This window comes from Gambusia affinis, linkage group LG01, assembly GCF_019740435.1.
Source record: "Gambusia affinis linkage group LG01, SWU_Gaff_1.0, whole genome shotgun sequence".
In the NCBI taxonomy this organism is placed as follows: Eukaryota; Metazoa; Chordata; class Actinopteri; order Cyprinodontiformes; family Poeciliidae; genus Gambusia; species Gambusia affinis.
In genome coordinates this window covers 15773109-15800881 of record NC_057868.1, presented here as the reverse complement: position 1 = coordinate 15800881, position 27773 = coordinate 15773109, and the positions used below count along the sequence as shown (strand labels likewise).

The window sequence follows — 27773 nt, the reverse complement described above, 5'->3', positions numbered from 1 at the left end:
ACCTGAGCACAATTTGGATGTAAAAATGATGAAAATTCTTATGGAGTATTTTCATTGTAGTAATTTTTTAAGTCCTTTTGAAATTTTTTTTCTTTACTTAACAGAATATTTCCAACCATAACGCAGTGGTTTGAAGTCTAAAATGATGGCGAAAAATGCAGAAGCTACAACCACCATTATGAAACTTTAAAACAAAGAGATTTTAAACAAAAGAAAAATTGGTAGAGTTTGTTTAGACTGGTCGGTTGTCTAGGTTTTCAAGGCCTGGCTTTTAAGGATAGTTCACGCATGAAAATTGTGCTGAGCTTGCATCTTTTGAAAGAACATTGTTCGTGTGCTGTTTTCCAACATCATGTTGGATCACACCGTTTTGAACTGTTGGAACCAACATGTCACTGGCATATTAAGGTAATTTGGTCAGGAGAATGCAGAAACCACCATGGTACAATCCTTTCACAAACCAAGAAAGACTGCTCCAATATCAACCAGCTCGAGGTCGGGGTGGCTCCTTTGAGAAGATTGTTTTGGCAATTTTGGAACTGAGAGTATGATAAAAGTTTTAAACCAGGAATTTGGCCACTCCTCTGGAGACAGCTGATCAGAGGAGTGATTCAGGAAGGTTGTTCCAGACTTCCTTATGGAGTCTCTGTAAGAGCTTATTAGAATCAACTCTCATTAATCAAGGGGCATTTAACATTAAAAACTGAGGAAAGATATGCTTAGAAAGCTACTCTCAAACTATTTTGGTTAGTTTTTGTTTTGCCAAGATACTTCAAGAGAGCTGCTCATTAAATGGCCTGTAGTAAGCACTTTATACAGCACCAAGTCCAGAGGACCACAAAGCACTTTAGGCTACATTCAGTAACATTCAAAAGCAAGTTACATTGTAGCAATGGCTGCAGCTGGGCCCTCTGAGGATATCATCTTTTTTCCTTAGGAATTTATTTTGTTTTTATATTACGTTAATGTGGGCTTTGTTAATCTAAAGTTATTATTGAGACTTTTTTAAATGGCAATTAATGCTTGCTTTAATATGGGGAACAAAACTGGGAAGGTTCCCCTACATTTTCTATTGCCGCACAACAAAGTTAACTTTGGTTTTGAATGAAATGGATTTAAGATTTAGATAATTATACACACACTTGAGAAGTTTAACTAGATGGGTGTGTGTGATAGATGCCTTATGTGCCGAAATGGAGAGCAAACAGGGTGTTTATGTTTCTTAAAAGAAACTTTTCCTGAGTGAAAGCGGAACTTTCTGTTTCCTCTGTGTCAGTGTAGAGTTGTACCCTCACAGCGGTTCTTCGTGCTGCATCACAGCAGCTTAAAGTCACCTCCACCCCCCTCTCATGTCTGGTTTTATGTATTGGTGAGTGCTCGGTTTCCTGTATGAATGCTAAATGCAAACCACGTGGTGTGAAAGCAGACTGCAGCTTCTTTTGTTCAAATCAATCAAACCGGAGACGGACAGAGAGCTGCTGAATCAGGAAATCACCGGTATATATCATTTCTTCTTAGTTTTAGCAAACCACTTAGCCAGACTACGGAACACCAACGAGGCAGCAGATATTATGAGATAGAAACACTTGTAGTTATGAAGAGGTTTTAAAGTTTCTTGGTCTTGTGTCGTTCGTATGGAACATCAGACTCTTTGACTGTTTGTTAGCATACACTAGCGAGGTAACGTTAGCATAATGAGCCCCATCATTCAATTACATTTTACTCGGTTTAACTCCAAGTATTCGCAGCTTTGAGATAATTCACATGCTGTTTAAACACTCAAACTTCCCAGAGCTTGTATGTGGAGCGGAAAACGGTCTAAGTTCACCTGCCGTACCGCGGATCTTTACGGCAGCTAGCACGCTAAACAGCCGAACAAAGAGCGGTGGAGCTTAGCCTGTTGAAGCTAACGGATACCGGCTCACGGTTCGATCTGCTGTCGGGTTATGGCTCCTCTTTCATCTGGGGAACCATCAGGGAGAACTGATGTGATTGTGGTACCGAGTGATACGGAATAATACGGTGAACCCGCGGTAGCTAAATACCGTTCGGCGAACTTGCTTCTATGGAGCCCGGACAGTACCCAAAGTAGAAAAAAATTGAAAGGTCAGAAGTTCCGTAAGTCAGTGTAAAGCGCCAGCTGATCTTCTAAACAAACATTATTTAGGTTGATTCTTATTTTATCCCACCACCTTATGTATATATAAATATAAAACTCCCAGGATACTCTTGACCAAACCTTGAGTAAAGACTCAATAATTTAGGTGTATTTGATGAAAGTTTTGTCCAAAATTTGACAAGCCATTAGGTAGAATTTTGTCTGGGAAAATCAGAAATTTCTTCCTAAGTTTGATACCAAAACCACTTCTGTTGTACAGCCCTGTACAACAGAATGCATACGATTTAGATGAACTGGTATTGATTCATATCTCTGTGAGCCAATAAGCAAGCACAAAATATGCAAATCTCATAGAAGTTTGTTTTATAAAACGGTTGACTTGGCAACATTATTTTCACATTCATATTGAATACACAGGATTTAATTGAATCATCTGTTCAAATTCTTTTCTTTAATGATTCGAATGATTACAAATGGTGGATTAAATGTTTATGGAATAAATATTAAACTCAATAGTAATTGTTGTATATACATTTAACTAATGGGGAGAATGTTGTGAATGTAGGCAATCCCTCAACTGATTTTGTATTGGGTGTTTTTAGTTTCTGTCTCTTAGTCACTTGAAACAATGAAAAAGTTTTTTTTTCTGGATGTTACAGCACATACTCTTACGAGTAACAATGTTTAACTCTACTGTGCCAATAGATGAAGAATTTCCTTCATCTATTGGCACAAAATCAAAATCCGTCTTGATGCATAAAACAGTGATGCATTTCCAGGTGATGAATCAGCAATAAATGGGTTGTGCTGTTAGAAAATATGTCCTCAAAGTGCTCATCTTGTCTTTGTAGCTTTATATTACACGCACCAAAATTGTGAAAAGTTTTGATGTTTATTAGGAGTAAAAAGGAATGTATCTTCTCTTTCTGCAAAGTTGATCTTATTTTGAAATGTACCAGTATTATAATGCGTGACGTGTTTGGAGCAGTTTTTGACACTGTTTCCTTTTCTTTAAAAACCACAGTTGTTCTTTAAAAACCACAGTTTTTCCGTTTGGCTTCAGTCTTCTGCAGTTCAGAGAGACATGTCTCCACCGTCTCTCTGAACTGTCCAAGCCTTTGCTTGGTCTGAACGCGTCTCGCCTCTTTCTAACTACGAACAGCTACGTTCCCACTGCAAAAAGATGCCCCGTAAGAAGGTGACCGACGTATCAGGGAACGGAGGGATGAAGAGGAAGAGGGCGACAGGGAAAAGGAAAGACCGAGACTTCAGCAGTGACGACGAGTTCGACTTTGAGCAGGAGAACAACAAGAAACCCGGCAAGCCTGCAGCCAAGTCCGGCCTCCAGCCTGTCACTGTGGCGGACGACGTCAAGGAGAAAATAGTGGGTTGGATTCAAACTTTTTGCCTCCCAATCTGGTAGCTGGCTCTGCTTTTATCTGCTTGTTGTGTCTTTTCTCTGATATGTGGCTTCAATGCTGTTTGTTCACCACGTTAAGGTTACTGGGAAAGAAGTCCCTACCATGAAAGAACTGTATTGTAAGAGCCCAGTTGGTGAAAATGCTCTAAGTATACCTGATGATGATGATTTTTTTTGGTCATCGGGATCTTTTTCATGTGACGGGATCTAATCCTGGGCCGTGAATTTAAACGGCGTCCAACAGTAGAAAATGCTTTACAGGTCTTTGCTCAGGTGAAGCTGCTAAATCCAACTTGTCCCTTTTAATTATTAACTTTTTCTGTTCTAAAACAACAAAAGTTGTGGTCTTTTGAGCTAGTTTACTTTTTTTTTTTTTTCACCTAATATTGTTTGCTTTCTGCAGAAACTGGAGCTACCAAAGATCAGAGGTCAACTTCTCATCTTTGGGGCAACCAACTGGGATTTGATAGGAAGAAAGGAGGTTCCCAAGCAACAAGGTAGAGCGTTAAGTTTACAAACCATGCCGCAGCATTTCCTCTGTGAGTCTCTGTTAGACTCTGACAACCCTCAGGTTTTCATGCTGGATTCCTCTCGTCAGAAACACAAAGCCGGTATTTTCCTCAGTTTGGTTGTTGTGTTCAACTGTGGTTGGTGTGGACAGAACTCTGCCCCACAGAGGAATGTGCTTTCTTTCTTTCTTTATTATTTTTTTTTTTTGCTAAGAAACGTCTTGCTACCTGAAGCGCCTTGTTCTCCTCTTGGGTTTAGGCATCGGAGGCGTGTGCATCTGTTCCATTCATTAAACATGTTGGTGGCGGTTTGAGTAGAGACGGCTGATTCCAGTCTCGCTGACTACTGAGAGCCAGAACTGTGTGTGTTCAACGCTCTCGACACCATATCAGCTCCAAACATTGTGATGAGGCCTGAGGGGACTGCTGGAGTCTTGTTAGGGCTTTGGGTTGATATCTGCATTTAGCAGGTTGTCCCGACCCACTGGGGTAGCGCACCGATCTCAGCCAGTGAAAGCAGACGGGATCAATAGGGGATCGATCGGGTTCTGCGTGGTGTCTGCCACAGAGAGTGAAAGGAGTGGAGATGACCACATGGGCGTCTTTGTTTGGTGTGTGTGCAGGCAGTGTGCGTGTTACAGCCAGCAGGATTCTTTTAATTGATGGTGACAGTAATGTCCATTCATATGCATGCATGCTGCGCAGTGAGCCGCCAGCCCCCTCAGGCCGCCCTCCCACCAGGCTGTGCGACGCCTCCGGCAGGTTGCATGTTGCACTTCTCTGCTGCTCTCCGAGAAATCTGCTTTGTTAGGGGTGTTGGTGGGAGGGGGTGTTGTCAGCAGGGAGCAGCAGCAGAGACAAAGATCATCTACCGATGGTGACGTACCTTTTGAACATTTGCTGTGAAAGAGAAGCTTTGTGTTGGATCCTGATTGCTGCAGTTTGGGTCTTAAAAGATAGGGACTGTAATTTGCTAGTTGAAATGCTCAGATCACCGCGGTGGGTCCGGTTAGCACTCCAAAGAACATAGAGTCGCACTCCAGTGGGTTTAACTTACTGTTTGTTTCTTAATTTGACGTAACTGTGTAGTTCTAGAAAAGATAAATAATAACACAGCAGGAGTATCTGAATAATCCATTGGTGCTGTGTGGTTCTGTTGAGAAACCTAGTTGCCGGAGTGCCTGGGAGGTGAGGTGGGTGGGGCATTTCTGGTGCAGACCTGCCTCCATGTTGGGTGGATAGCATCATCGGTCGACGGAGGGGGTGATGGGTACCTGGTGATAACTTCTTCTCAATTGCAGGAGATAAATTAGCACACGCACATCTACTGCACACACTTGCTCTACAAACACACTCTGCCTCACACACACGCACACAAGGCCGAAGGTCATACCAACACAGAGTCATAAATTATGCAACCTGTCTACATTGGTGCTGCAGTTAACGATTGTTTCAGTTGTCGGTTATTTTGATAATTAATCAATTGTTTGGATAAAAGAATTGGCACATTCTCCAGATGTTTTTATTTAACCACTGAAGCCTACTTTCTACAATATTAAAAATACATTAAAATGTAAATAAATATTTTAGTTTGTTTTCTAAATTAGACAATCTAAATTTTCTTGCCTAAAATGCAATAACAGGCACCTGCAGGGATTGTGGGGACTGGAGCCCCGGCCCCTTTACCCTCGATACCCCTAGTATATAGCTAAATTATTATAGCTAAATATAATAACTTAGCAACATAAATTAGTCTGGCTGCCCTGGGTCTAAAAATGACTGAGAATTCATTACTGGAGGAATATATTTTTTCCAACATACACTTGTTTGTGAATAAGTGGTCTGATATTTGGGTTGATATTAGGTCTGATATTGAAGTTAGAAAAACAGTTTCTATTTATATTTTCATAATTGTCCTCGCAATAGCGGGAAAACCCTCCTCTCCCCTAAACACAGAAATAGTTCGGCTGCAGAGAAAACTTCTGACTTTAACTTCATCATTCTGCCCCAGTGCTGGACTAAATGCCCCGACGCTGGACTAAATGCCCCGACGCTGGACTAAATGCCCCGACGCTGGACTAAATGCCCCGACGCTGGACTGAATGCCCCGACGCTGGACTAAATGCCCCGACGCTGGACTGAATGCCCCGACGCTGGACTAAATGCCCCGACGCTGGACTAAATGCCCCGACGCTGGACTGAATGCCCCGACGCTGGACTAAATGCCCCGACGCTGGACTAAATGCCCCGACGCTGGACTGAATGCCCCGACGCTGGACTAAATGCCCCGACGCCGGACTAAATGCCCCGACGCCGGACTAAATGCCCCGACGCCGGACTAAATGCCCCGACGCCGGACTAAATGCCCCGACGCCGGACTAAATGCCCCGACGCCGGACTAAATGCCCCGACGCTGGACTAAATGCCCCAGCGTTGGACTAAATGCCCCGACGCTGGACTGAATGCCCTGACGCTGGACTAAATGCCCCGACGCTGGACTAAATGCCCGACGCTGGACTGGACTGAATGCCCGACGCTGGACTAAATGCCCCGACGCTGGACTAAATGCCCCAGCGTTGGACTAAATGCCCCACGCTGGACTAAATGCCCCGACGCTGGACTAAATGCCCCGACGCTGGACTGAATGCCCCGACGCTGGACTAAATGCCCCGACGCTGGACTGAATGCCCCGACGCTGGACTGAGTCTTAAAGGAAGATTCGGTCCAGAGCATTTAGAGTTCACAAAATATCACTTAAACATCAACAAAAATACTGTACCAATAATTTGGACTGCAGCATAAAGCAAAACCCGATTTCACAATTAAGTAAATCAAAATGTCCCAAAAGCATCGGCGCACTGGCACAGAGGCTACCGGGGGATTCCAGGTAGATTCCAGCAGAGATGCAGTGGATTTAGTTCTTCACCCAGGGCCGGTCTGAGGTAGTATGGGGCCTTTGACAGAATCATGATTTAGCCCCCTGACTCCCTAATACTAAGAACATCAGCATCACTAACCTTGTTTAAATATAGAAAAGGTGAATCTGAGAGGGAGACCAGGTTAGTTAGCTGAATTTAAAATCAATCACTGATTATTGGTTGTTATTTGCTGTAACGTATTTGTGAACAAACCCAACTCAAACACATGAACCATGGTAACACAATCAAACTATCCAGACGATTCTTTAAACTTTTAGAAAGTAAACGTCCTAATTAAACGTCCTACTGAGTTTTCTTTGCCTTGATATCTCTGTCTTTCAATTCTAGATCTCAGAGGGGCTAACATCAATAACTCCTCTGAGCTTTTTTGACATTTAAAGCATCTGCAGCCAAGTTGTCATAGGGGTTAAAATATCAACAGATTTGCTTATTTCATAACTTCATAACCTTCTCTCTCTCCTCTGGTCTGTTTAACAGCTACAGTCTCAGATCAACACAAACCTCCAGGACTGTCGGCAGCAGAAACAGCAACTTGATACCTATCAAGAAAAACATAGACTATATTTGCTTTCCATTGCCCCCACATGATGACAATGACACAGTATAATCAGATTAAATATTAGATTCTTGATTAATATGGGTTGTTGCTGTGTCACACAGTGTTCACAGCAGCGTGGTCTGGTACTTGTAATGCAGAATTGCAAACCTGAGTGAAAAGATGAGTGAGGAGAGTCAGACTGGTGTGCTCAGTGACAAATTTTGCTTTAAAAAAACACCATGATGGGTATTTGGATGGGTAGTGTGTAACCTACTTATGGCAATGTAGAGCATATTCCACTCAGTTAGTATGTGCTTTTTCACTTTCTATCTTAAATTTCATGCCAAAAACAGATTGCAATATATATTGTTACTTCACCCATCACAATAGATATTGAGATATGCATTTCATGCCGGATCGCAAATCCCCAGATGTTCTTTCTGTAGAGCAAACGCCTTCCGATGTGGGAGGAAACCTGTTCTGTCACAATGGCAGCCAGGACAGAGCGTCTTTGGTCAGGAGCATTCGTCATGACTGCTGCAACCTGCAGAAACCGCTCAAAGGACACAGAATGACGTTAACAGGTGTTTTGCGTCTGTAATTACTGAGCATCCTAACTGTGTGGTCTATGTGTGTTTTTTCAGCTGCTTTCCGTAACCTGGGCCAGAACCTGTGGGGTCCTCACCGGTACGGTTGCCTGAACGACGTCCAGGTCAGCTGTGTGGTGTCGGGCCCCTGTGCTGCTCACAGTCTCCTCATGACCACTGAGGGCAAGCTCTGGAGCTGGGGTGAGCTCCATGACGCTCCCTCTCTCTGAACTTTTCCTCCTTCAGAGTTCTCTCCTGACCTCCACCGTCTTCTCCTCAGGGCGTAATGACAAAGGTCAGCTGGGTCACGGGGACACCAAACGTTTGGAGGCTCCAAAGCTGATCGAGGGCCTGGCCGATCAGGTGATCGTTTCTGCAGCCTGCGGACGCAATCATACCATGGCGCTTACAGGTGGGCAGGAACTCTCAGGTCCAGCAGCGATTGGACCGTTTCTCCAAAACAGATGGGAGATCTGTTGGATTTCTACATGAATGGAAAAAATTACAGAGTTTGCTGCTGTTTCCTCAGAGGACGGCACCGTTTATTCCTTCGGTGAAAACAAACTGGGTCAGCTCGGCCAAGGCAGTCAGACTGATGCGGTTCTCAGCCCGGCACCGGTGAGTGTGGCCTCCGTCCAGATCATTCCTGATCCATGCCAAATCGTTTGGAGACTTCCAGTGATTCCACCATACCCAGTAGTTGAATCTTTTTCTCCCCAGATTTCCTACAATGGTCAGCCTCTGGTGAAGGCAGCCTGTGGTGCTGAGTTCAGCATGGTGGTGGACTGCAAAGGAAACCTGTATTCGTTCGGCTGCCCTGAGTATGGGCAGTTAGGTAAAAACTCTTCCATTATCTGCTTTGGTGAAGTGAGTCTGTAGGACACAATGGACAATCTGGGAGCAAAACAAAGTGATCAAAACGTCTCCAGACTTTCTGAATGTCTAACTCTGTCTTGTTCACATCTACAGAATTTGGATATGATTTGAATTCCCAGTAAATCTGCTGCCATTCATAATGTTTCTGTTCCTGCTGTTAGGTTAAAATGACATTCATATTGTGAAAAATCATATTCTGGCTAGATAGAGGATGGCTTCTGTAATCTGAGGATAGTGGACGTTTAACTCGTAGAATGGAAAAAAGTTAGACTTGTCACAATGTTTCAGATCGTTCCGTCTCTGGGCTCACACAACCTGCCTGTAGAACCTTGTTTATAGAAGCTCTCAGCATGGATGGTATCAGTTGTCATAGGAAACAGAATAGAAAGTTTAGGTTGACCCTCAAATATTTCACATCTTTCAGGAGGGAAATGACCCAGATATGCTCTGCTCATCACCTAGGTGAGGTCTGGGTCATGTTCCTTTGGTTCTGTGATCCTCTTAGGGCGATTTCCCACCTGATAGTCCGGTAAACTCGGTTCAGTTGGGGACCAAATTTTCAACATTTGTTCCATTTCTCCCGCTAGTGCTAGATACACTCGTTTGTCTTTCTTGTACTTACCCAGGATGCCCTGCGTAGTTGTCTCCTTCCTGCTTTTGGTGCGGTCTTTAGTTTGCTTGGCATTCACATATGCATTTGAACCACACCAGAGTTCACTTCAACTCAACCAAGACTTGGGTTTGTAAGCGGACCAGACGTCGGCTGGTAAAGCTTACTGACCTGTGTCTCTGCAGGCCACAACAGCGGCAGCAAGTTTATCGCCCGAGCCCAGCGCATCGAGTTTGACTGTGAGCTCATCCCCCGGCGTGTTGCTATCTTCATTGAGAAGTCCAAGGACGGTCAGATCATGCCGGTGCCCAACGTGGTGGTGAGGGATGTGGCCTGTGGAGCCAACCACACGGTGAGAGGGCCCCTCCTCCAGGCTGCTGGTTCAGCTGACTCCTTCAACACTCTTGACACTGTAATGTGTGTGTGTGGACAGCTGGTGCTGGACTCCCAGAAGCGGGTGTTCAGCTGGGGTTTCGGAGGCTACGGCCGTCTGGGCCACACAGAGCAGAAAGACGAGATGGTTCCCCGACTCGTCAAGCTGTTTGACTTCCCGGGACGCGGCGCTGCCCAGATCTACGCCGGCTACCAGTGCTCCTTCGCCCTCAACGAAATGGGTAAGAGAGGAGCAGAACACAAGCCGTAGATGACATGTGCTGACCGTCTGCTGCTTTGCAGGGGGGCTGTTCTTCTGGGGAGTGACCAACACCTCCAGAGAATCCACCATGTACCCCAAAGCTGTGCAGGATCTGTGTGGGTGGAAGATCCGGAGCCTGGCCTGCGGGTGAGCTGGTTCTGCTGTGGCGAGCGCTTCCTGCTCCTGGTTTTCAGGGTTTAACGGTGCCTAAACCAACAGCGTTGTGTGTGTTTGACAGGAAAAGCAGCATCATCATTGCAGCAGATGAGAGCACAATCAGCTGGGGGCCGTCGCCCACGTGTGGAGAGCTGGTAATTCTGGTCATGGTGTTGGCTGTGTTGCTGCGGGTCAGGAGAACATCAAATCGATCCATTTCTCCATGTGACTTTTAGGGATACGGAGACAACAAGCCCAAATCCTCCACAACTGCTCAGGAAGTTAAAACTCTGGATGGCGTCTACATCGAACAGGTACATGAACGCAACTCGGCACAAAAACATTACTCTACACATGAAGTCGACTTAGGATGAAACATGTTCAAGTTTTCCAAAGTCGAACAGTCGATGCTCAGTCACGTGGTATTTGGTCCGTTCGGATTCACACACCTTTCACTAAAACTGACACAGACCAACTGGAGGACCCCAAGCCCACTTCAGTAAACATCCCACCACTCCCTCCCTGCATCCTCTGTTTTGTTATTGGGTAACGATAACACAGTGTCACACCTTTCTGCAGACATTTGCCTCTGTTGATGACGACGTTGCAATTTCATCCAGCATTGTTTAGCCAGTGTTTATATTTACTTAGTGAAGAGTCGCACAAATGTACGTTACGTTATTCATCATCGCCTCACAAGAACCCTGACAACAGATAGTGCAAGTGGACTAATTGAAGATGTTGCTGTTTTAGTGCATTTGTGTATAAAACATTACAACAAGCCTCTGATCAGTCAGACAACACTTCTGTGTAAATAGTTGGGCCTGGCGTTGAGTTCGGCAGGCGGATTCCTGTCTTCAAACAAAATGAAGCAATTTTCATCACGAGTCCATGTCAACAAGAACCGACTTCGGCACTTCAGATGAAGCATGTCGGAGCCTTTAGGTTTTTGAAAAAGAAGGAATTAATTTGCATACAGCTTGGTGGATTTTCTGCCCGAACTGGTTAGATAATTTTAGGAGGAATTTGAAGGAGAAGAATAAACCAACTTCCTCTGTTTATTTTCTGAAGTGATGTTGACCCTGTTTACTGACAGAACTGGTAATCTGAATTAAATAACCCTGCTTCTACGGTTCTGGAACACAAAATCCTCCTGGCCAGGAGCTAAGACAGAAAACAGAAAATCTGCTTTGGGAAATGTACGCTTGCAGCTTTTCGTGTAAGTCTGGATGCCTATATGAAGTGTAAATCACTAGGACGGGGCGTGCTGTGGTGGTGTAGAGGATAGTGCGACCCACGTATGGAGGCCTTGAGTCCTCGACGCGGCCGTCGCGGGTTCGATTCCCGGACCCGACGACACTTGCCGCATGTCTTCCCCCCTCTCCTTCCCCCTTTCCTGTCAGCCTACTGTCATATAAGGGACACTAGAGCCCACAAAAAGACCCCCTGGTTGGGAAAAAAACCCACTAGGACAGACTCGCCTTTTCTAGTACCAGTACAGGCTACGCCAGTGGAAACAGAACATGCAGGTTTAGGGCCGTCCAGCAGATGGACGTGATGTCTCTCTTTTTTTAAATATATATTTCCATGTTTGGAATATGCTTTTCACTGACAAATGGATATCTTTTTAAACAGAAAATGAAAAATAGTTTTTTTTATGACCCGTATTTTTATGTATTTGTATAAAGTGTGCCAAAAACATCCTGCAACTTTTTTTTTTTATTTATTTTTTTTACTTTGCTCAGTTGTTCATTGTGGCTAAATCCAGCGAAGGTTTTCTGAGACGGTTCTCAAGATGGACGACTCTCCTGTTTTAGCACCACTATAAAGCAGCTGAGGGCCTCAAGGCTTAAGAGAGGAGAACAGTGAAGTCAATGTAGCTAGTTAGCCATGTGGACACAAGCTAGGGAAGAGTGTGTATGATGAAAGACCTGGTTCACCCAGTGACTCCAAGAACACCGTTGATGATGTGTCCAAGTGCATCAGTGGATGTATTTTCACATACTGGTTGCTGTTGGCTTTATACTAAACATGATCTTGACCAGCAAATATGGAAAACATTCCACCCAAAAAGTTAGGAACCCAACTTTAACACAAGCATACCAGAACATTAATTTTATTCAAATATTTCTCTTTTCATTTGCTGGTAAAATGAAAGAAATATATCTTAAACATGTTTTCAATGGGGAAACCTAAAATGACCTGGAGTACATTCAATTGTGTGATCTTTGACCTCCAGGACTGAAAGCTTCTGGTGGAAACTTCTAGTTTGTTCAAAACAGCCAGCCTGTTGGCAGCGGTGGCTCCTCGGGTCTCAGCTTCCTGGTCCCAGATGTTTGAAATGTGTTGGTCTCCCCCAGGTGGTGATGGGCTACTCCCACTCCTTGGTCATCGCCAGGCAAGACACTGAGCAGGAACAGGAGAAGCTGAAGAAGCTGCCTGAGTATAACCCCCGAACCATCTAGGAGGAACCCAGCTGCCTCAGCCTGCTGACGCTCCTGACCCGGTGACCGGTGGGACAGAGGAGTTTGGGGAGAAAACATCTCACCTACCAGCAGATTGGCTGCAAGCGAATTGGGACACTAAAAACCAGAGAGGAGGCAGACGATGGATCTGCAGAGCATCTCTCCCAGCTCTTCAGGATTTGCAGTCGTGCTCCCTCCCCCGCCCCCATTAGTCCTTGTACCATTTGATTTTCCACTTTAACGTTCTTCTTCTCGTGTTGTTTGTTTGAAAAATGTCATATTTCCTGGTGCTACAGCAGCTTCTAGCTGCTGAGGGGTTTCAGAGACCAATTCTCCATACCTGTGCCTTTTCTCTACGTCCATTTCGGGGTATGGAGGCCATGATGAATCGGTTGTCTGTTTGGCAGTTTGAGGCTGTGTCTGCTCCTGCTGCCACTGACTGCAAACTGATGTTCTGAGCTGGTGCACTCCACTTGATGTTACATTCCTTTAATCTTCTTCCTTCAGTGTATCCAGGATACTCACTCCGTAAGCGGAGCCTATCTTCGCCAAGCCTTCGTTTGTCCCAACGCTCAAAGCGGATCCATAAGCAGGCCAGAACTTCCAGAACTGATCTGTTCTTATCAGGCAGAGTTCTGTTTGTACTGCTTTCTATTTTTATGATGAGATTTCTTGGTTACATTGTTTGTTTTTTTTCATTGCAATGGTTAAATAAATTCCATGTAAAATGAGCTCATGTTGCTTTTTTGTTAAAATCAATTAAATAAAATAAAAAGCTGAATAATTCACCTGTGGTCACAATAAAACATTTTTCTTAAAGCTGCTGTATGTAACTTCTATAAATGTATAATCTGTGGGGAGGGTTTAACTTTAACTCCTTAGTCTGCTCGTAGTTTCAACAATAACAGCAGAGGAAGTGAAGGAAGCTGCCAGCCACGCTACCAAACATTGAATTATCCTCTGCCTTTGCAGTGGAGGACGGTTGTTTTGCAGCACAGGTGATTTCAGTTGAGCTTCTTTGCATCAAACTGGTGCATTACATGCGTCACCGGCGAACGTTGGCAATTAAATAAAATGGAAAACCTCAACACAGCAATCGTTTCTCAAAAGCCCAGCAGCGCCTTCGACGCCACACGCTGGGTTGACAAGATACCACACCTGTCCTGGATTCTGTCGACTAAAAACCTCAGAAAACGCAGACAAGGTTTTGTACTGTAAACAAAATTTATTTAAACCTACAAAATGCCAATTTAATCTTCATCTTCCTCCTCCTCTTCATCCTGATTGATCTGGAAGTAGCGGAGCTCGTAGCTCTCCTTGGTGTTGGCGACAACGCGCAGCCAGTCACGAAGATTGTTCTTCTTCAGGTACTTCTTGGTCAGATACTTCAGGTACCTGCAAAATAACAAATTAAGTCTCAAATACAAATACTTCCACCAATTGTATGAATCATGAACGAGCAACATAATATTAATATTGTTCCAGTGAAACCGTCAGAGGGAGTAATGTGGACAGAAAATTGCATATTTTGAGGTAGTATTGTGATAAAAATGTCTTGCCATTGCTAAAAGAATAAAACGTGCATTTGAAAACAGGCATCTTCAGAATACATCTACAGGGACTTTTCACTGAGCACCAGGCCTTCATTTGATCATTTTAATGTAGAATTATTGATGCTCTCAAGGAATCGATAGTGTGGAAAAATAGTAAAAATGCTCATTTCAACAGTACAGTTTGTACAAGTTATGAACATAAACGGCACATAATCCAAATTCATGCACCTTTCAGGCATTTTAAAGAAAACCTCCAATATGACAAACTACACTTCCTAGCAACATTCAATCTGATGCTGATGTTTAAAGACTCACAAATAACTTAAGATAACGAGACACAAACATTAATGACTGTTACTGTTGATTCAAGATGAATTTTCCTTCAACAAAACAACCAGGATGCAATGAATTCATCTGAAAAGACACTAAATGTCATATAAATGCAGTTTAACTGGAAACAGCCCAACACATATTAACGTTCTCCAGGAATCCTGATGGTTTCGGATAAATATGGAGCCTGTTTAATATTTAATATCGGCCCAGGCAAAGCAGGATTGAAACTCTGTCCCCTGTTGGTCATAATGATCCCTGAGGACTCCAACCTCCTCACCCGGTTGTTGATAAACAGCATCTAAACGATTGCACAAACAGACCCGTAAAATCACTTTCAGGATAGTTAATAGAAGTACAGGAACTCAACAGGTCAGAAACCTGACAGTGAGCTTCGTCTCTGTCCGGCTGGCTGCAGACGTTCACACACACTTCACTGATCCATCCAGAAACTTTCTATTAGCAGCAAAGTTGTCATCATTCTGCAGTTTTACTCCTGGGAGGATGTCACAGCTTTTCATTTCAGGATTATTTAATTTCTTTAGTCCAAATACTTGTGTTCAGGAATTTTTTGTTTTGTTTTTGGGAGTGAGCGAAACACTGAATCAATTAGAGAAATGCACATTTGTCTATAGATATTTTATTTAGAAAATCAGAGTATCAGAGATTGGCGTGAGAAAAGAAAAGCAAGAGAGAAGTGAGAGAAGAGAAGTTAAAAATTGTATGTTTTAAGTGAGGCTTAAAACATACAATTCTCCTTTGGTATCTCATCAGTCACATACACGGTGCCGTCCACCCATCTCTCTCCTGTAGGGAGTTTCTCTCAGTTTCTCCCATCTCTGGTTTATTGGTACCTCTGTCCCTAAATCAAACCTGGTTCAAAGGAGATTTGCTAGGCCAAGGAAGAAAAACATCTTCACTGAAACCTCCGTTATTAGCTCATTTTTCCAAGTAAGCAAACCAAGGTTTTATTTTCCAAGACACTTGCTATTCACACTATGGAATAAGAGAAAACAGGCCATTCTTTCATCCTTTCCCATTGTCTGAAACCTGCAGTAGATGTGCTCCCGTTTGTCCTGCTGGTGTGATTAATAGGATACCATCTGACGTTTAGGGTTCCTGAACATTTTCCTGACTCAAAATGCCAGGATAAATCATCCTTTTTTTTTAGGGAAACATTCAAGCATCAACACAAAAATCACACGTTTCTACAACAGCCAAGTGTTCTACTGAATGAACGAGCCAACAGAACAGGGAACTTGGTGATTCTGGAGACAGCAACTTTATGCACCTAACATCAGAATAAGTCCTCTAACATGTAAAGTAAGATCTCAATCATTATTAGAAGCTGGCGCTGGTCCATTTTGGGAGCCCAGAGGATACAGAACACACTGCCGCAGCAGCAGCAGCTGTTTATGTTCTGGACAGATGGAAGTACAGATCCTCCTGTGTTTTCTTGTTTTTTTTTATTGACTCTTACAGCTCTGCGATGTCAGCACTTCTGTTCTGAATAAAACCTGGTTCACATTAAGCCACGTAATGATGGGGTTAATGACTTCTGAGCCCACATAAATCATACACATTATTTAATCAGGATATATTTAATCAGCCAGTCGTCCCTCAGGCCCCTCCTGTACGCTGCTGCTCGGCTTGTAACCAGAGTTGCAGAGAGGGAGACACGCCCACCCCTCCTCGTAATCCTTGGCTTTCAGACCTTTTAGTGTTTTACTGATCTTATTGTGCATTTTCTTTTGTCCCGTCCACAGACTTAATGTTTGCAATCTGTCCAACATTTTGTCAAAGCCGCTGTTTTTAAAGTGTTTTATAAAGTAGTAGAGCAAAGAATTTTGCACATCTTATTTTATATAAAGACACATTTATGAAGGCATGTGTTCTATAAACAACACAAATGGGTTGTAAACAGTGGTGACTCCAGCTGCCCTTTCACCCAAACAGCAGGTGATCCGTTTCCATGGTGACGTTTCCTCCACAGTACCCTGAAGGTAAACACTGACTGGTCCTCACCTCTTAGAGAAAGGGACCTCAGAGGAAACTGTGATCTTGCTCTTGCTCCTCTCGATGGACACCCCGCCCAGGTTGCCAGCTTTCCCGTTCACCTTGATGCGCTCCTGCAGGAACTGCTCCTGCAAACCAGTCGCACAGGGGTTGTGTTAGTGCAGCGTCATTAATACAAGTTGCCTTTAACAGAAGATGCAGTCAACTTGTCTGGCTGTCCAACATGGACGTGCAGCTTCTCTTGCTCACGTAATGACCTTAAAAACCAAACGGCTTCATAATTTCACGGATCAGACTGGGTATTTGCGCTGCCATGTTGCTGAAAATACGGCTGTTTTCTGCTGACATGGCTACAAAATCACAAAATTATTTTGTTGCCTCTAGTGGCCTTTGACATCAAACTTTAATCTTTTCAGTATATATTTTTTCTCTCTTCGAAAGCCGTCTTCTTACACTCAGGCATCAGTTTAGGCCAAAAGCACAATAAACTGAATCTGACAGTAATGTGCGTTACAGTGACTGACTGATTATAATGCATTCATAGTTCACACTGATCTACTGATCCTGAGATTTAAATGTTTTGGCGTGTCAAGTGTTTCAGTGGCGTCTTCTAGCCCTGAGCTTTGTGATCATCACCCAGCCTTCCTCTAGAGCTGAAGTTGGCTTAAAACTGAGGAAATGACTAAAGGACAATTCCACCTTATCTTTCACCACCATTAGAATCCCTAATCTACTCTAGTGTAAAATCTACTACATTTAAACTCTTCAAACCTGGACTAGATTATTATAGGCCAGTAGAAGAATGTCTTAAACTCAGGTTGTGAAACCATTATTTGATTTGTGAAAGCTAAATAAAACAATCGAAAACCAACTTCAGCTTCATGTTTAGAGAGCATCTGATTATTTGGATCATTACAGTCTTTCTGTTTACATCTCTCCACTCACACACAGTAACATCCGTGTTGTGACCCTCATGTCAAGCTGCCGTGCAACATCCTCTGCATGTTAATCTGCAGACAATCGGACATTTTGCTGATTTCTCAGAAGAGCACAATCCCAGACTACCAAACAGGGAAGCTGCTGTGGTCGCTAATTAGCATCTCGTCAAGAAATCACATTTGTTCCGTGATCAGAACATGGTTCCTACGGGCCAAAACAGACGTGATCCTATAAACAACAGCAGAATGTGAGTGCAGAGCCCATGTAGGGGTAGAGCCGAGGTGAGCGGCACTTACAAAGTTAGCAGCGTCCATGATGCCATCTTCAACAGGATGGGTGCAGTCCAGAGTGAACTTCAGCACCTGCTTCTTCTTCTTCCCACCTTTGCCGGTGTTCTGCTTCTTCTGCTAATAGAAGAAAACACTTTCAATAAATACACACACATATATTTTAAAACTGGACTAAAACACTGGTCTGGTTTAACTGGGGCTATTTTTGTTTCATAGACGGCGGAACCAAACGCTGATTCCTGGGTGTTTCTAAACGTTTTAGCCGTTTGGTTCAGCTCGGTTTCAGTTGCTACAGGAGTATAAAGAAAGCAATAAACCAAGCTTATCAGCTGTTCTCGTTAGCCATTTAATCTCAGCAGAAGCTAAGGGAGCCATCAGCTGGGGGAACAACGTGGTGAGCTACGAGCTAACAGCTAACAGGCCGCCGCAGACCCAAACTAACAACAAGCCGCCTCATAACCGGCCGTTAGTCGTATTTTATTACACTAAAACCTTAAACCACAGTTGCACTGTCACGACAGCCAATTTTCTCGGAAGCTACCACTGGCTATTGAGCTGTAATTAATACTGTAACAACAGAGCGCTTCACTTACAATAGGCGCCATGGCTGAGAAGCTAGCAGAAAGGAAGAACCAGTACTGCGCATGTGTTCAAAATAAAATACCGAGCGACTGATCGTATCCTGTTATCGGTGATCGATTATAGGGCTGGCTTTGCAAAAACCAAAGAAGAAATGTTTTTAACGAAGGGTGGTTCAAGCAATTATGTTTTTGCGATATCATCTTGTCTTTTTTTCTTTAGCTTTAAACAATGTGCATCTTACTTTTGAATGGTCGTTGTATGAAGCAGTGGAGAAGACAGCAGTGTTGGGGGAGAGGGCAGGGCTGGTAACGGAGAAAAGACTGAAAATATAAATGCTCTAGTTTGTTTAAATTTATTAAAATTTAAAGGAAACTGTATAAATACTTAGTCTGCTTTCTTTTACTTTACTCTAAAGATCAGCTCTACATCCTGACAGAGCACAGTAGGCTATCAAAATAAAGGCATAGTAAAAGTGAGATGCCCAATTTAACACCTTGAAAATGGACATCGGTCTCTTTAAAACCTCGTATTCTTCCTGGTCTGGGCTAGGGTTTGTGTGCCCAGACTCCTGCAGCTGGGATGTTGCTGCTGCGGGATCTCTTTTCTGTCCTCGCTGGGGCTCTCTAGGGGGTCCTCAGCCATGGTGGTGAGGTCGAGCCAGGGCAGAGATGGAGGCCTCATGCTACTCCTTGACATCCATCCCCTCCAATCTAACATGCAACTCTTCACAACAATAGGGCTCTTGTGAAGTTTCCACAGTCAGTGATGGTTTTGGTTCACTGGGTTTTCTAAAGCTCACAGTCAGTGATGGTTTTGGTTCACTGGGTTTTCTAAAGCTCACAGTCAGTGCAGAATCTAGCAAGAAATTCTAGAGCACTTTATCCCTTCCTCTGCTGACCAGCTGGATGGAGATGCTGATTTGATTTCTCATTAGTTCTTGCCTCGCACTGCCAGCATTACAATAAATAAAGGCCTGAAATATTTAACGGTGTGTAATGAATGTTATTTAAGATGAAACCTTTCTACATCTTTTTTTGTGCAATATTTGTATGTATTTTGCTTATTGCATACCTTTTATTACCATAAAACCATGACACCTGTTGCAATAATATCCCATACACTGCGATCATTTAGTCCTTCTCACTGTTACTTGACCATCACAAAACAATGCTGAATTTTATGAGGGGGAGAAAAACAAAAAAAAAACAAAGGCGTTTAGATAATAACCTCAACTTTATTTTATACAAGCAGTGCTGAATAAATGCAGTCAACAGTTTTCAGTCAGAGTGGAAAACCTGCCATATAGCTTCTCTATGCAGGTAAAATGCAGCATAAAATCTGTGTATGTGCCCACAACTTTTAATCATTTACCAAAACTCTCCCACAAGGTACTTTGTCGAGAAGCTACATGTCTCACATTAAAAGGTAAACAAAAACATCACCTTTACAGAGCTGTTATTCAAATTTAGACCAAAGCTTTGAAGTTTTATCTTGTTGAATGTGGCAGGAATGAATCGTCTCTGCAGAGACAGACGCTGCAGAGGGACTGACGGAAATAAATGATCAAACTCTGATGGGATTTACAGGTCCAATCTACTAAAACAGTAGCCGAGACAAACTGTAGGTGCTGAAAACATTGCTAACAGGGGAAGTTTGGGCCTCGACTAGTACACAAATCATTGGATTGTGTTAATGTTTGTTCCAATTCAATAAAAATATGAAGCATTTAATGTAATAAGGGGAATTCAGCACCTTTCAAGTGACATGTTTAAGTATTCAGTTGATATTTTATGACACGTGTTTCGTTTTGATTAAAGCCAGAGGACTGATGGAACAGAATGCTATTGCCACTTGACTATTAGATAACTGATTAACATAGGGTGTGTAAATCAGCACAACAACCTGTCAGTGAGCTTTCAAAGCATGTAATGTGATATGAAATATGAAGTTTCAGTAGCAGTAGTCAAGGTAAGAAGAGATTTTTGACTTCTAATTATATGAACCTTTCAATTTTGGATTAGTAAATATTAGCACCTCCCTTTAGGTGCCTCTAAAAGGGACCAAATTATTCCAATATTGAACTCTGAAGAATGACTAGGGCATATACTTGTTTATTGAATTGGAACACACTTGATTGAAGAAGATGGCCTGTATGCCTTTGTATGTATTGAACATGATTCTCTGGGAGGCAGCATTTTTCAACAGGGGTCATGACCCCCTCTGGGCGCCACTGCATACCTGACAGCTGAAATTCAACTGGTTCAGCAGGACCACATGCCTATAATCAGAGGCAGTAACGACAAATAGGTGGGTGAAAGAGTGTGACATCGTGAGTTTACGGACGCAGTAAAAGGCTCTTTGTTAAAAAAAAAAGAGCCAACACACAATGCGTCACCACCGGAGCCACAGTAGACCTTCTACCACTGGGACGCCTCAGAGTGGCATCCTCCATCCTTTAATATAGTCTCTGTTTCAGAATTATAAACCATGACAGGAAGACTTTATTATGAAACACAAAATGTGGAGGTCAAGACTTCAGTGCAATTTCCCGACCGCAACATTCCTTCCCACTGCGATGCGCCACGGATACATCTAAACATCTCCCGCATAATGCTTTGGTCTGTTTGTGGTTTGTACACAGATGCACAAACTGTTCATGGAAATGTGTGAGAGTTATTGGGACAACTTTGGAACTCACTGCGCTTCCAACATGAGAATCTAGGAGTTCTTAGAGGACGTCCGAGTTTGTGCTACAGTCGTTATAAATCACTGATTTAAAAAAAAAAAAAAAAAAAACTGCTTAAATATTAAACAGTATGACAAGTCATCATGCCTGGTGACTCCAAATGATGCTAAGGGCTAAGTGAACGTGAGGGGACACCACAAGATGAGCACACATCTGGAAAACAAAGTGGATGAAAAAGCAGCCAGGACCAAAGCCAAACCCTGAGCACCAGAAGATTCCCCAGACCCAACTCTGCCACACTTACAGCTTCACCCATTATAGAAAAGAACCAGAGGCTCACCATGCTACGCTCTTCTACAGTTTTAGAGAAAAAAACCCAAACAAAATGAAAAAAAAAAACAAAGTTCAGGTGTCCTATGTTGTGTAATGTTTCAAATAACAAAAGACACACTGCTCAGCTAAACAGCACATCTAATGTGATATTGCGGCGCGTCTCATTGAGAGAGCGAGAGAGAAACAAAATAAGTAAAAATCTACAGAAACATTTACATTTAGGCCTCTCAAAAGTGGAGGTCAATTTTCTCCTGCTGGTCCCTTTTCTATCCCTGCTTCAGACGGTTCTTATTTTAATTAATCTCTCCCTGTCTAGAAAATATCAGGAGATGAAAGAAAAGCAGGAGGTGATCACAGGAGAGAGTGACCATCTTCTTCCCCCTCCCAGCCAGTCAGAACCAGGTCCAGATCCCAACCACAGGCTCTCTGTGGTTGGGATCTGGACCTGGTTCTCCTCTCTGGGGGTTTCATTGTTTCTGCAGACGTAGAACAAGATGCTCAAAATGAGAAAATGCACATGAGAAAACATGACTTTTATAGAAATATTCCCATTTTGATGCTAACCAGGTGACACAACATGTTGCGTCTTTTACCACCTTAAGAGAGTGGGGTCAGGAATAAATATGGATATTGATTTTATGGTGAGTAAGTAAGCAGTAGATGTAGAAAAAAGGGTGTAGAAGATTTAGACTCTGCATCAACACGTCCTCCATTTAAATGCTTCTGATTGGGAAAAGCCTTTAGCGTGTCCCTCCACATAATATCGTTCATTTTCTGTGAAACATCTCTAATACATGAAGTCAACTCTGAGACGTGATGCTGAAGGGTCCGGGCAAAGCAGCCAGCAGATGAGTGGAAACCTATCGCCACGGTGACAGCATGCAGACAGAAACAGGCGCGAGTGGGAATGTGTGTACAGCTGAGGTTCTCTGTTCATATACTGGACGTTGGTAGAAAAACAGCAGCCCAGCTGCCGTCACTCTGCCTCTGCTGGCGCTGCAGGCTCTCAGCCGGGGGCCGGGGCTTCACCTTGAGGGGGTGGCAGCTGCTACAGCAGACCACACGTCGCCACCAGGTCTGACCTGCTATGGAGCTTGAAGTCCGTTAGGCTTGGTGTCCAGGTCTAGGGGGGCTAGTTGACCCGGATGCCAGAGATGAAGGGCAGCCCAGTGTGGACCTTCCTCTTGTACTCCACGTAGTCCTCGGCAAAGAAATGGATGAGCGAGAGCTCCTCCTCCTCTATCCGCTCCCGGAAGAAGCGCCAGCTGGCTATCGTGTAGCCCAGGATGCAGACCGGGTTGCACAGCATGACCTGCAGGAACGGACACTCATCAGCGAACAACACAACATGGCAGCCAACTAGCAAAGAGGGCAGGCCTGGGCGATCTGAATGAGAAACGCATCACTATATAAGCATTTCACATCAGGTGGTATTGATAATCATTCATTAGTTTTTGCAGCGGTTCTCCTTCCACTGCGAGTCGTTGCTGTTTATTTTGAAGCAGTTTCGAGTCACAGTGGTTAAACATGAAACTTCTGCTGCACTAGTTACTCAGCAGGCTGTTGCTAGGTAACTAAAGAGTGAGCGAGCTAGTTGGTGCCACCCGTCCCAATTGTCCAACCGTCATTTATACTGCAAAAAAAAATAAAATAAACAGCCACGGTCCACAGAAAAAAAAGTTACACCTTAACTCACCCACCCCAGAATATTAAGTCAACAAATCCAAATTTCTTTTTTTAAACGTTTTTTCATCAGCTCTAGTGTTTTCTATTCTAGTGGTTCTTGGACAGGAAAGTGGGTTATGAGGGGGGAAAGACGTGCGGCAAAGGTCTTCAGGCTGGGGATCGAACTTGTGACGGCTGTGTCAAAGACTAAGGCCTCCAATCATGGGTCACGCTTTAGCCCTACGCCGCTACAGCACCGGAGTGCTAATTATCTCAATTAGAAATTAGATAGCTAATTGGGATAATTAACTATCTCAGAGATAGCCAATTTTATTACCTAATTGGAAATAACTAAGGATTTATTTGTCAACTTAAATTTCTCTTTTCAGCCAAGGAAGTGGTTCTAGGGCCATAAATACTTCATTTTTGTAGCAGTCCTACTCAGCTAACACCTTATTTCTGTCAAGATCTAAAGTTGCCAATTTGAAAAATCATTGGTTGCAATCCATTTCTTATGTATTTATATTAAAATATCTGCACAATGGCAGTAAAGTGGAACATACTTTCTTCTTTGTTGCATAAACTTGGCCAATAAAGCTGAAACAGCTCCCTGAAAGACTGCAAAGATGCTTCAAGGATGAGGTTTTCTATTTGGAGTAAAGACTTTGGATTCTCAGATCTCAAACCCAATCCAGATATTGGAAATACACTGGTGTTTAACACTGGTTAAACTGGTGTCTAACCAGTGTATTCCCAAGCTCAGTGTGTCCAGACTAAATGTCATTTATCACTCTCGGTCCTGTTTAGGGCTCAGTTAAATGGTTCTCAAGAGACAAGTCAAAGTGGAGTCAGGTCTAAAAGCTTTATGTTGGAATGCTGTTGATGTTCTGCTGTTGATGAAAAGTATTCAGGATTTACTTTTCATAAATCCTGAATATTAAGAGATTAGACATTGACAGCTATAAGACATGACAGAGATGGATGAGGACCAGTGAGGAGCAACAGCTGGTAAATAACTGACTGGACCTATAGAAGTGGTTGGTCATAAAGTGAAGTTAGCATTAACACTAAAGAGCAGCGTGAATTGAGTCACCTGAGTTCCTATGCTCCAGTAGAACCAGCCTACGTAGGACGGGTGTCTGAAGTAGGCGTAGACCCCGCTGGTGACCAGAACGTGGCTGTGGGCTTTCTCATTCTGGACAATGTGGTTGAAGTTGGAGCCGGCCGTCAACATGGCAGCCTTCCGCAGGCCCTCGCCGCACAGCACCATGACTAGTCCAACCAAGCTGAGCCAGTTTAGATGCTTCAGCTCTACGGCAGGAGACGGAGGTCAAGAGACAGGAGCAGCACAGAAATGTTTTAGAAAAATCTAATAAAGCTGCAGGCAAAACATTAACATCTAATTCACCTTTTTTTATTTTGTTTTTGGTTGCTTTATTTGGAATAATTAACATATCTTCCAGTTCCAATGTAAAGTGTTCTTTACAAAATTATAGTGTGTTCGTGTTTGGGAAAGTAAACTTGCATTATGTTTCCATCATCTACATATTAATTGAAAATGGTCTCAAAACAACATTCTAATTTATTTGCCCCAGTGGTGTTACTTAAAGCAGCTGCTCAGATCAGTCTCATCTTATTCTACTTGGGGAAACTCAAACATCCTGTTAAATGAAAGCCACATCCAAGCCAACAGCTGTTAGCTCACAGAGCAGAAACCTGCAGGCAGCGGCACCTGGAACGGTGAGCTTCTCCACGGTGAACTCCAGCCATGACGACACAGCGGCCAGCGTGTACTCCAGGCTGTGGTTGAGCAGGAACGAGTCCAGCGACAGGCTGCGAGGGTTGATGACGGCGGTCACCAGGTATTCAGAGTAATGGAAGAACGAAAGGGAGCACATGTACCTGGAGGACGACGCATTCAACATGTTACAACTTGTCTGCCTCACAAAGGATCCAACCCCACAGCCCATCCTTAAACCTCTGACAGCTTGCTGCGGAGTAATCTGCTGAAACGTCGGGATTTGATAGTGGGAGTTCCATCAATGTAATTCAGAACCAAAAGTTTAACAAAGTGACAGCATCCAAGGGCAATGGCTGCCCATCCAACAAAGAGATAGTGTATGGGACTCAAATAATGTCAATATGACATAAATATGATCCAAGCCATTTTTCACTAATCAATACATTGATCAACCCTTTAGCAAATCCTTGTGGTGATAGAGATGGCAGTAAGACCTTTTTTATTGACAAAAACCAAGCAATAAAACAATGCAGTTCATATTTAATACATACCAGCCAAAATGTGTCCAAGTGGTGTCAGAGAAGCTAATGATTAGGCCACAGCCAAACGTAACTCCCAGGAAGCAGGCTCTCACAGCAACCTGCAACAGGCCACGACACATCAGACCCTTCTGTTCTCATAGAGACGATTAGCTGGAGCTAACATGTCCTATAAAGTGAGACTGTAAACTCCATAAACACTATAGTGTTTACTGTAGTACAGTAAATATATCGTTTATATAGTATTAGATAAACACAATATAATAGTGTTTCTGGCGTTTACAGAAGAGCAGCAAAATCAAAGAAGATAGATTAGCAAAGCTTGATAATTTATGATGTCATCATCCAGGATATGTTGATGTGTATTATTGTGGATATTAAGCTGTTAGCATGAGCAACAACAGTCTTCAGTCAGAGGCATCTGCAGATTTGTTGTAAGACTGACTGCCACTGGAGATCTTTGGCAACACTGTCCAAAATGACTCTTTCAAGATACTTGTACGATATCAGTTACGACAACATTTAATTTCCCTTTGGGATAACATATTTTTTAGCTGAATTTGAACTGAAGACAAGTATAATGGCCTAAAATGACGAAGGAAAAAAATCTGAGTAAATGCAGAAACCCTTAAGATCTTTATAGATTAATGACATTGAGAAATTTAAAGTATGGAACTTCTGAGATGCCACCGGTGAAAGCTTTACTGATCTATGCTTAATATGAGGCTCCATGGTGCACTGCTGTGAACGGAACTGATGGACTGACATCCACAGGAACGATTCATGTTGTGGGACATTTAGTTCCCAAACCTTTGTTCTTCCTCCTGCAGAACATAAGGGCATAAATGTAGCAAGAAGAATAAAGTACCCCAGGGTACCAACTCCTGCTAAACCACCAGAGTTACTGGGAATCCATTTCTTAACGATTCATTACACAGATTGAACGGATCGGGGTCAAGCAGCCTCCAGAGCTGTTTGGACTTTGGGGCAGTGAAAACAGGTGATGGGATCAACAGGGTGAGAAGAAGTCCTTTTAGCCCCCAGACCAGCTAAATAAAACCCTAAAGATACCAGACTTTCTGAAAAAGACCAACTATAATCTTTGATAAATATGCACTGAAGAACACGTGTCATTTTTAAAGAAACAACATTTAATTTTTGTTTATAAGTTAAAAGATAAAAGCAAAAACCTTCCTGCATACTCCAGGGTTAGTCTGGGTGGGTGGAACAGTTCAACAAAGTTACGAACACGACTGAGTTCTTCAGCAATGGCACGTCTGAGCTTCCGTACAGCTTCATATGTGAAAGTAAAACAATATGTTCATCGTGTGCCACTTCAACGCTATGTCCGGAGGTTCTATGTTTAGCTAGGTAACACCAGCTGTCTTCTGGATTCGTCTAATAAGATTATCTGCACCGAGCTGAAGCTGGGGGGTTTGCTAATCCTGCTCTCAGACTGAAACAGAGAATGTAACTCTCTGCTCGTCCCAGCAGCAGACCGAAGAGCAGGAAACATTTTAACCACAAGCAGTGGTCTGTTGGTCAAATTTACAGGATGTAGAGCATCGTATGTGCTTACCTTATACACTGGTCCTCTGTATATGACAAGCAAAAGGCCGTTAATAGCCGCAACGTGGACACAAATTGCAATTTTTCCGGGAGTCTCTGTCAAATAATCAAAGACCCAGTCCAGGTGTCCGAACCAGGTCCGAATGAGCGGGATAAGGACGACGCTGAGGCCTAAAAGAAAGCTTTTTATACTCACTCTACCTTCTAACACCAACTTACTGCCTGCCATGATGGAAGTACCGGGATAAGCCAAAACAAGTCTCGCGAGGTCTCAAGGTTGTTGACGTATGCCGCATTCAATGACCATAAGAAAAAAACAAAAATCTCGGTTTTCGTAGAAAGTGGGCTAAATTTAAACTCCCGAGTTCTTTAACCCGCGTATGGAAACATTCTGGATTTTCAGCTACAGAAATGCACGTCTTGTTATATAGCCACAGTAACAGACTATAAATAAAAATTCTGCGTTTCTTCTGAAAAAACCTTTAGCAGCTGTCCGGTGACAGGAGGTCAGACTTCTAATGCTGGAAGAGGACACTGGATAAAACCAGGTTTTATGCAAAAAATATTCATTCGATGTTAATATAGGCTAATTTTCATCTGTGACCTACTTTACTATTTTGCAGAGCTTCATCCTCATCCCTGCCACCATAGCACAGGTCTCTACAAAGTAGGATGTT

General features: G+C 43.2%; 3 protein-coding genes across 5 annotated transcripts; 1 reads left to right on the top strand and 2 right to left on the bottom strand.

Moving 5' to 3' along the window:
• The first annotated feature begins 1266 nt into the window (after positions 1–1266).
• LOC122822034 (protein RCC2 homolog) lies at positions 1267–13639 on the top strand. 2 transcript variants are annotated; one of them, XM_044100420.1, is made up of 13 exons: positions 1267–1369; positions 3282–3503; positions 3943–4036; positions 8170–8313; positions 8393–8524; positions 8642–8730; positions 8833–8947; positions 9784–9950; positions 10032–10212; positions 10274–10379; positions 10471–10543; positions 10625–10702; positions 12749–13639. In XM_044100420.1, the coding sequence occupies exons 2-13, from the start codon at positions 3303–3305 to the stop codon at positions 12851–12853; spliced, it is 1485 nt and encodes a 494-aa protein (XP_043956355.1). In that variant the 5' UTR covers positions 1267–1369; positions 3282–3302; the 3' UTR covers positions 12854–13639. The 2 variants fall into 2 exon arrangements, with proteins under 2 accessions (XP_043956355.1, XP_043956434.1); XM_044100499.1 differs by lacking the exon at positions 1267–1369 and adding an exon at positions 1370–1497.
• A 419-nt stretch (positions 13640–14058) lies between these two features.
• Positions 14059–18679, bottom strand: LOC122821903 (60S ribosomal protein L22-like). 2 transcript variants are annotated; one of them, XM_044100252.1, is made up of 4 exons: positions 18575–18679; positions 17988–18098; positions 16762–16880; positions 14059–14248 (listed from the first exon to the last, which is right to left on the bottom strand). In XM_044100252.1, exons 1-4 carry the CDS (start codon positions 18584–18586, stop codon positions 14104–14106), a joined length of 387 nt encoding a protein of 128 aa, XP_043956187.1. In that variant the 5' UTR covers positions 18587–18679; the 3' UTR covers positions 14059–14103. The 2 variants fall into 2 exon arrangements, with proteins under 2 accessions (XP_043956187.1, XP_043956238.1); XM_044100303.1 differs by having other exon boundaries at positions 17988–18095; positions 18575–18637.
• A 1587-nt stretch (positions 18680–20266) lies between these two features.
• LOC122821835 (protein-S-isoprenylcysteine O-methyltransferase-like) lies at positions 20267–27355 on the bottom strand. The gene is made up of 5 exons (XM_044100127.1): positions 27107–27355; positions 25540–25628; positions 24980–25149; positions 24341–24558; positions 20267–22894 (listed from the first exon to the last, which is right to left on the bottom strand). The coding sequence occupies exons 1-5, from the start codon at positions 27323–27325 to the stop codon at positions 22715–22717; spliced, it is 876 nt and encodes a 291-aa protein (XP_043956062.1). The 5' UTR covers positions 27326–27355; the 3' UTR covers positions 20267–22714.
• Between the last annotated feature and the right edge of the window lie 418 nt (positions 27356–27773).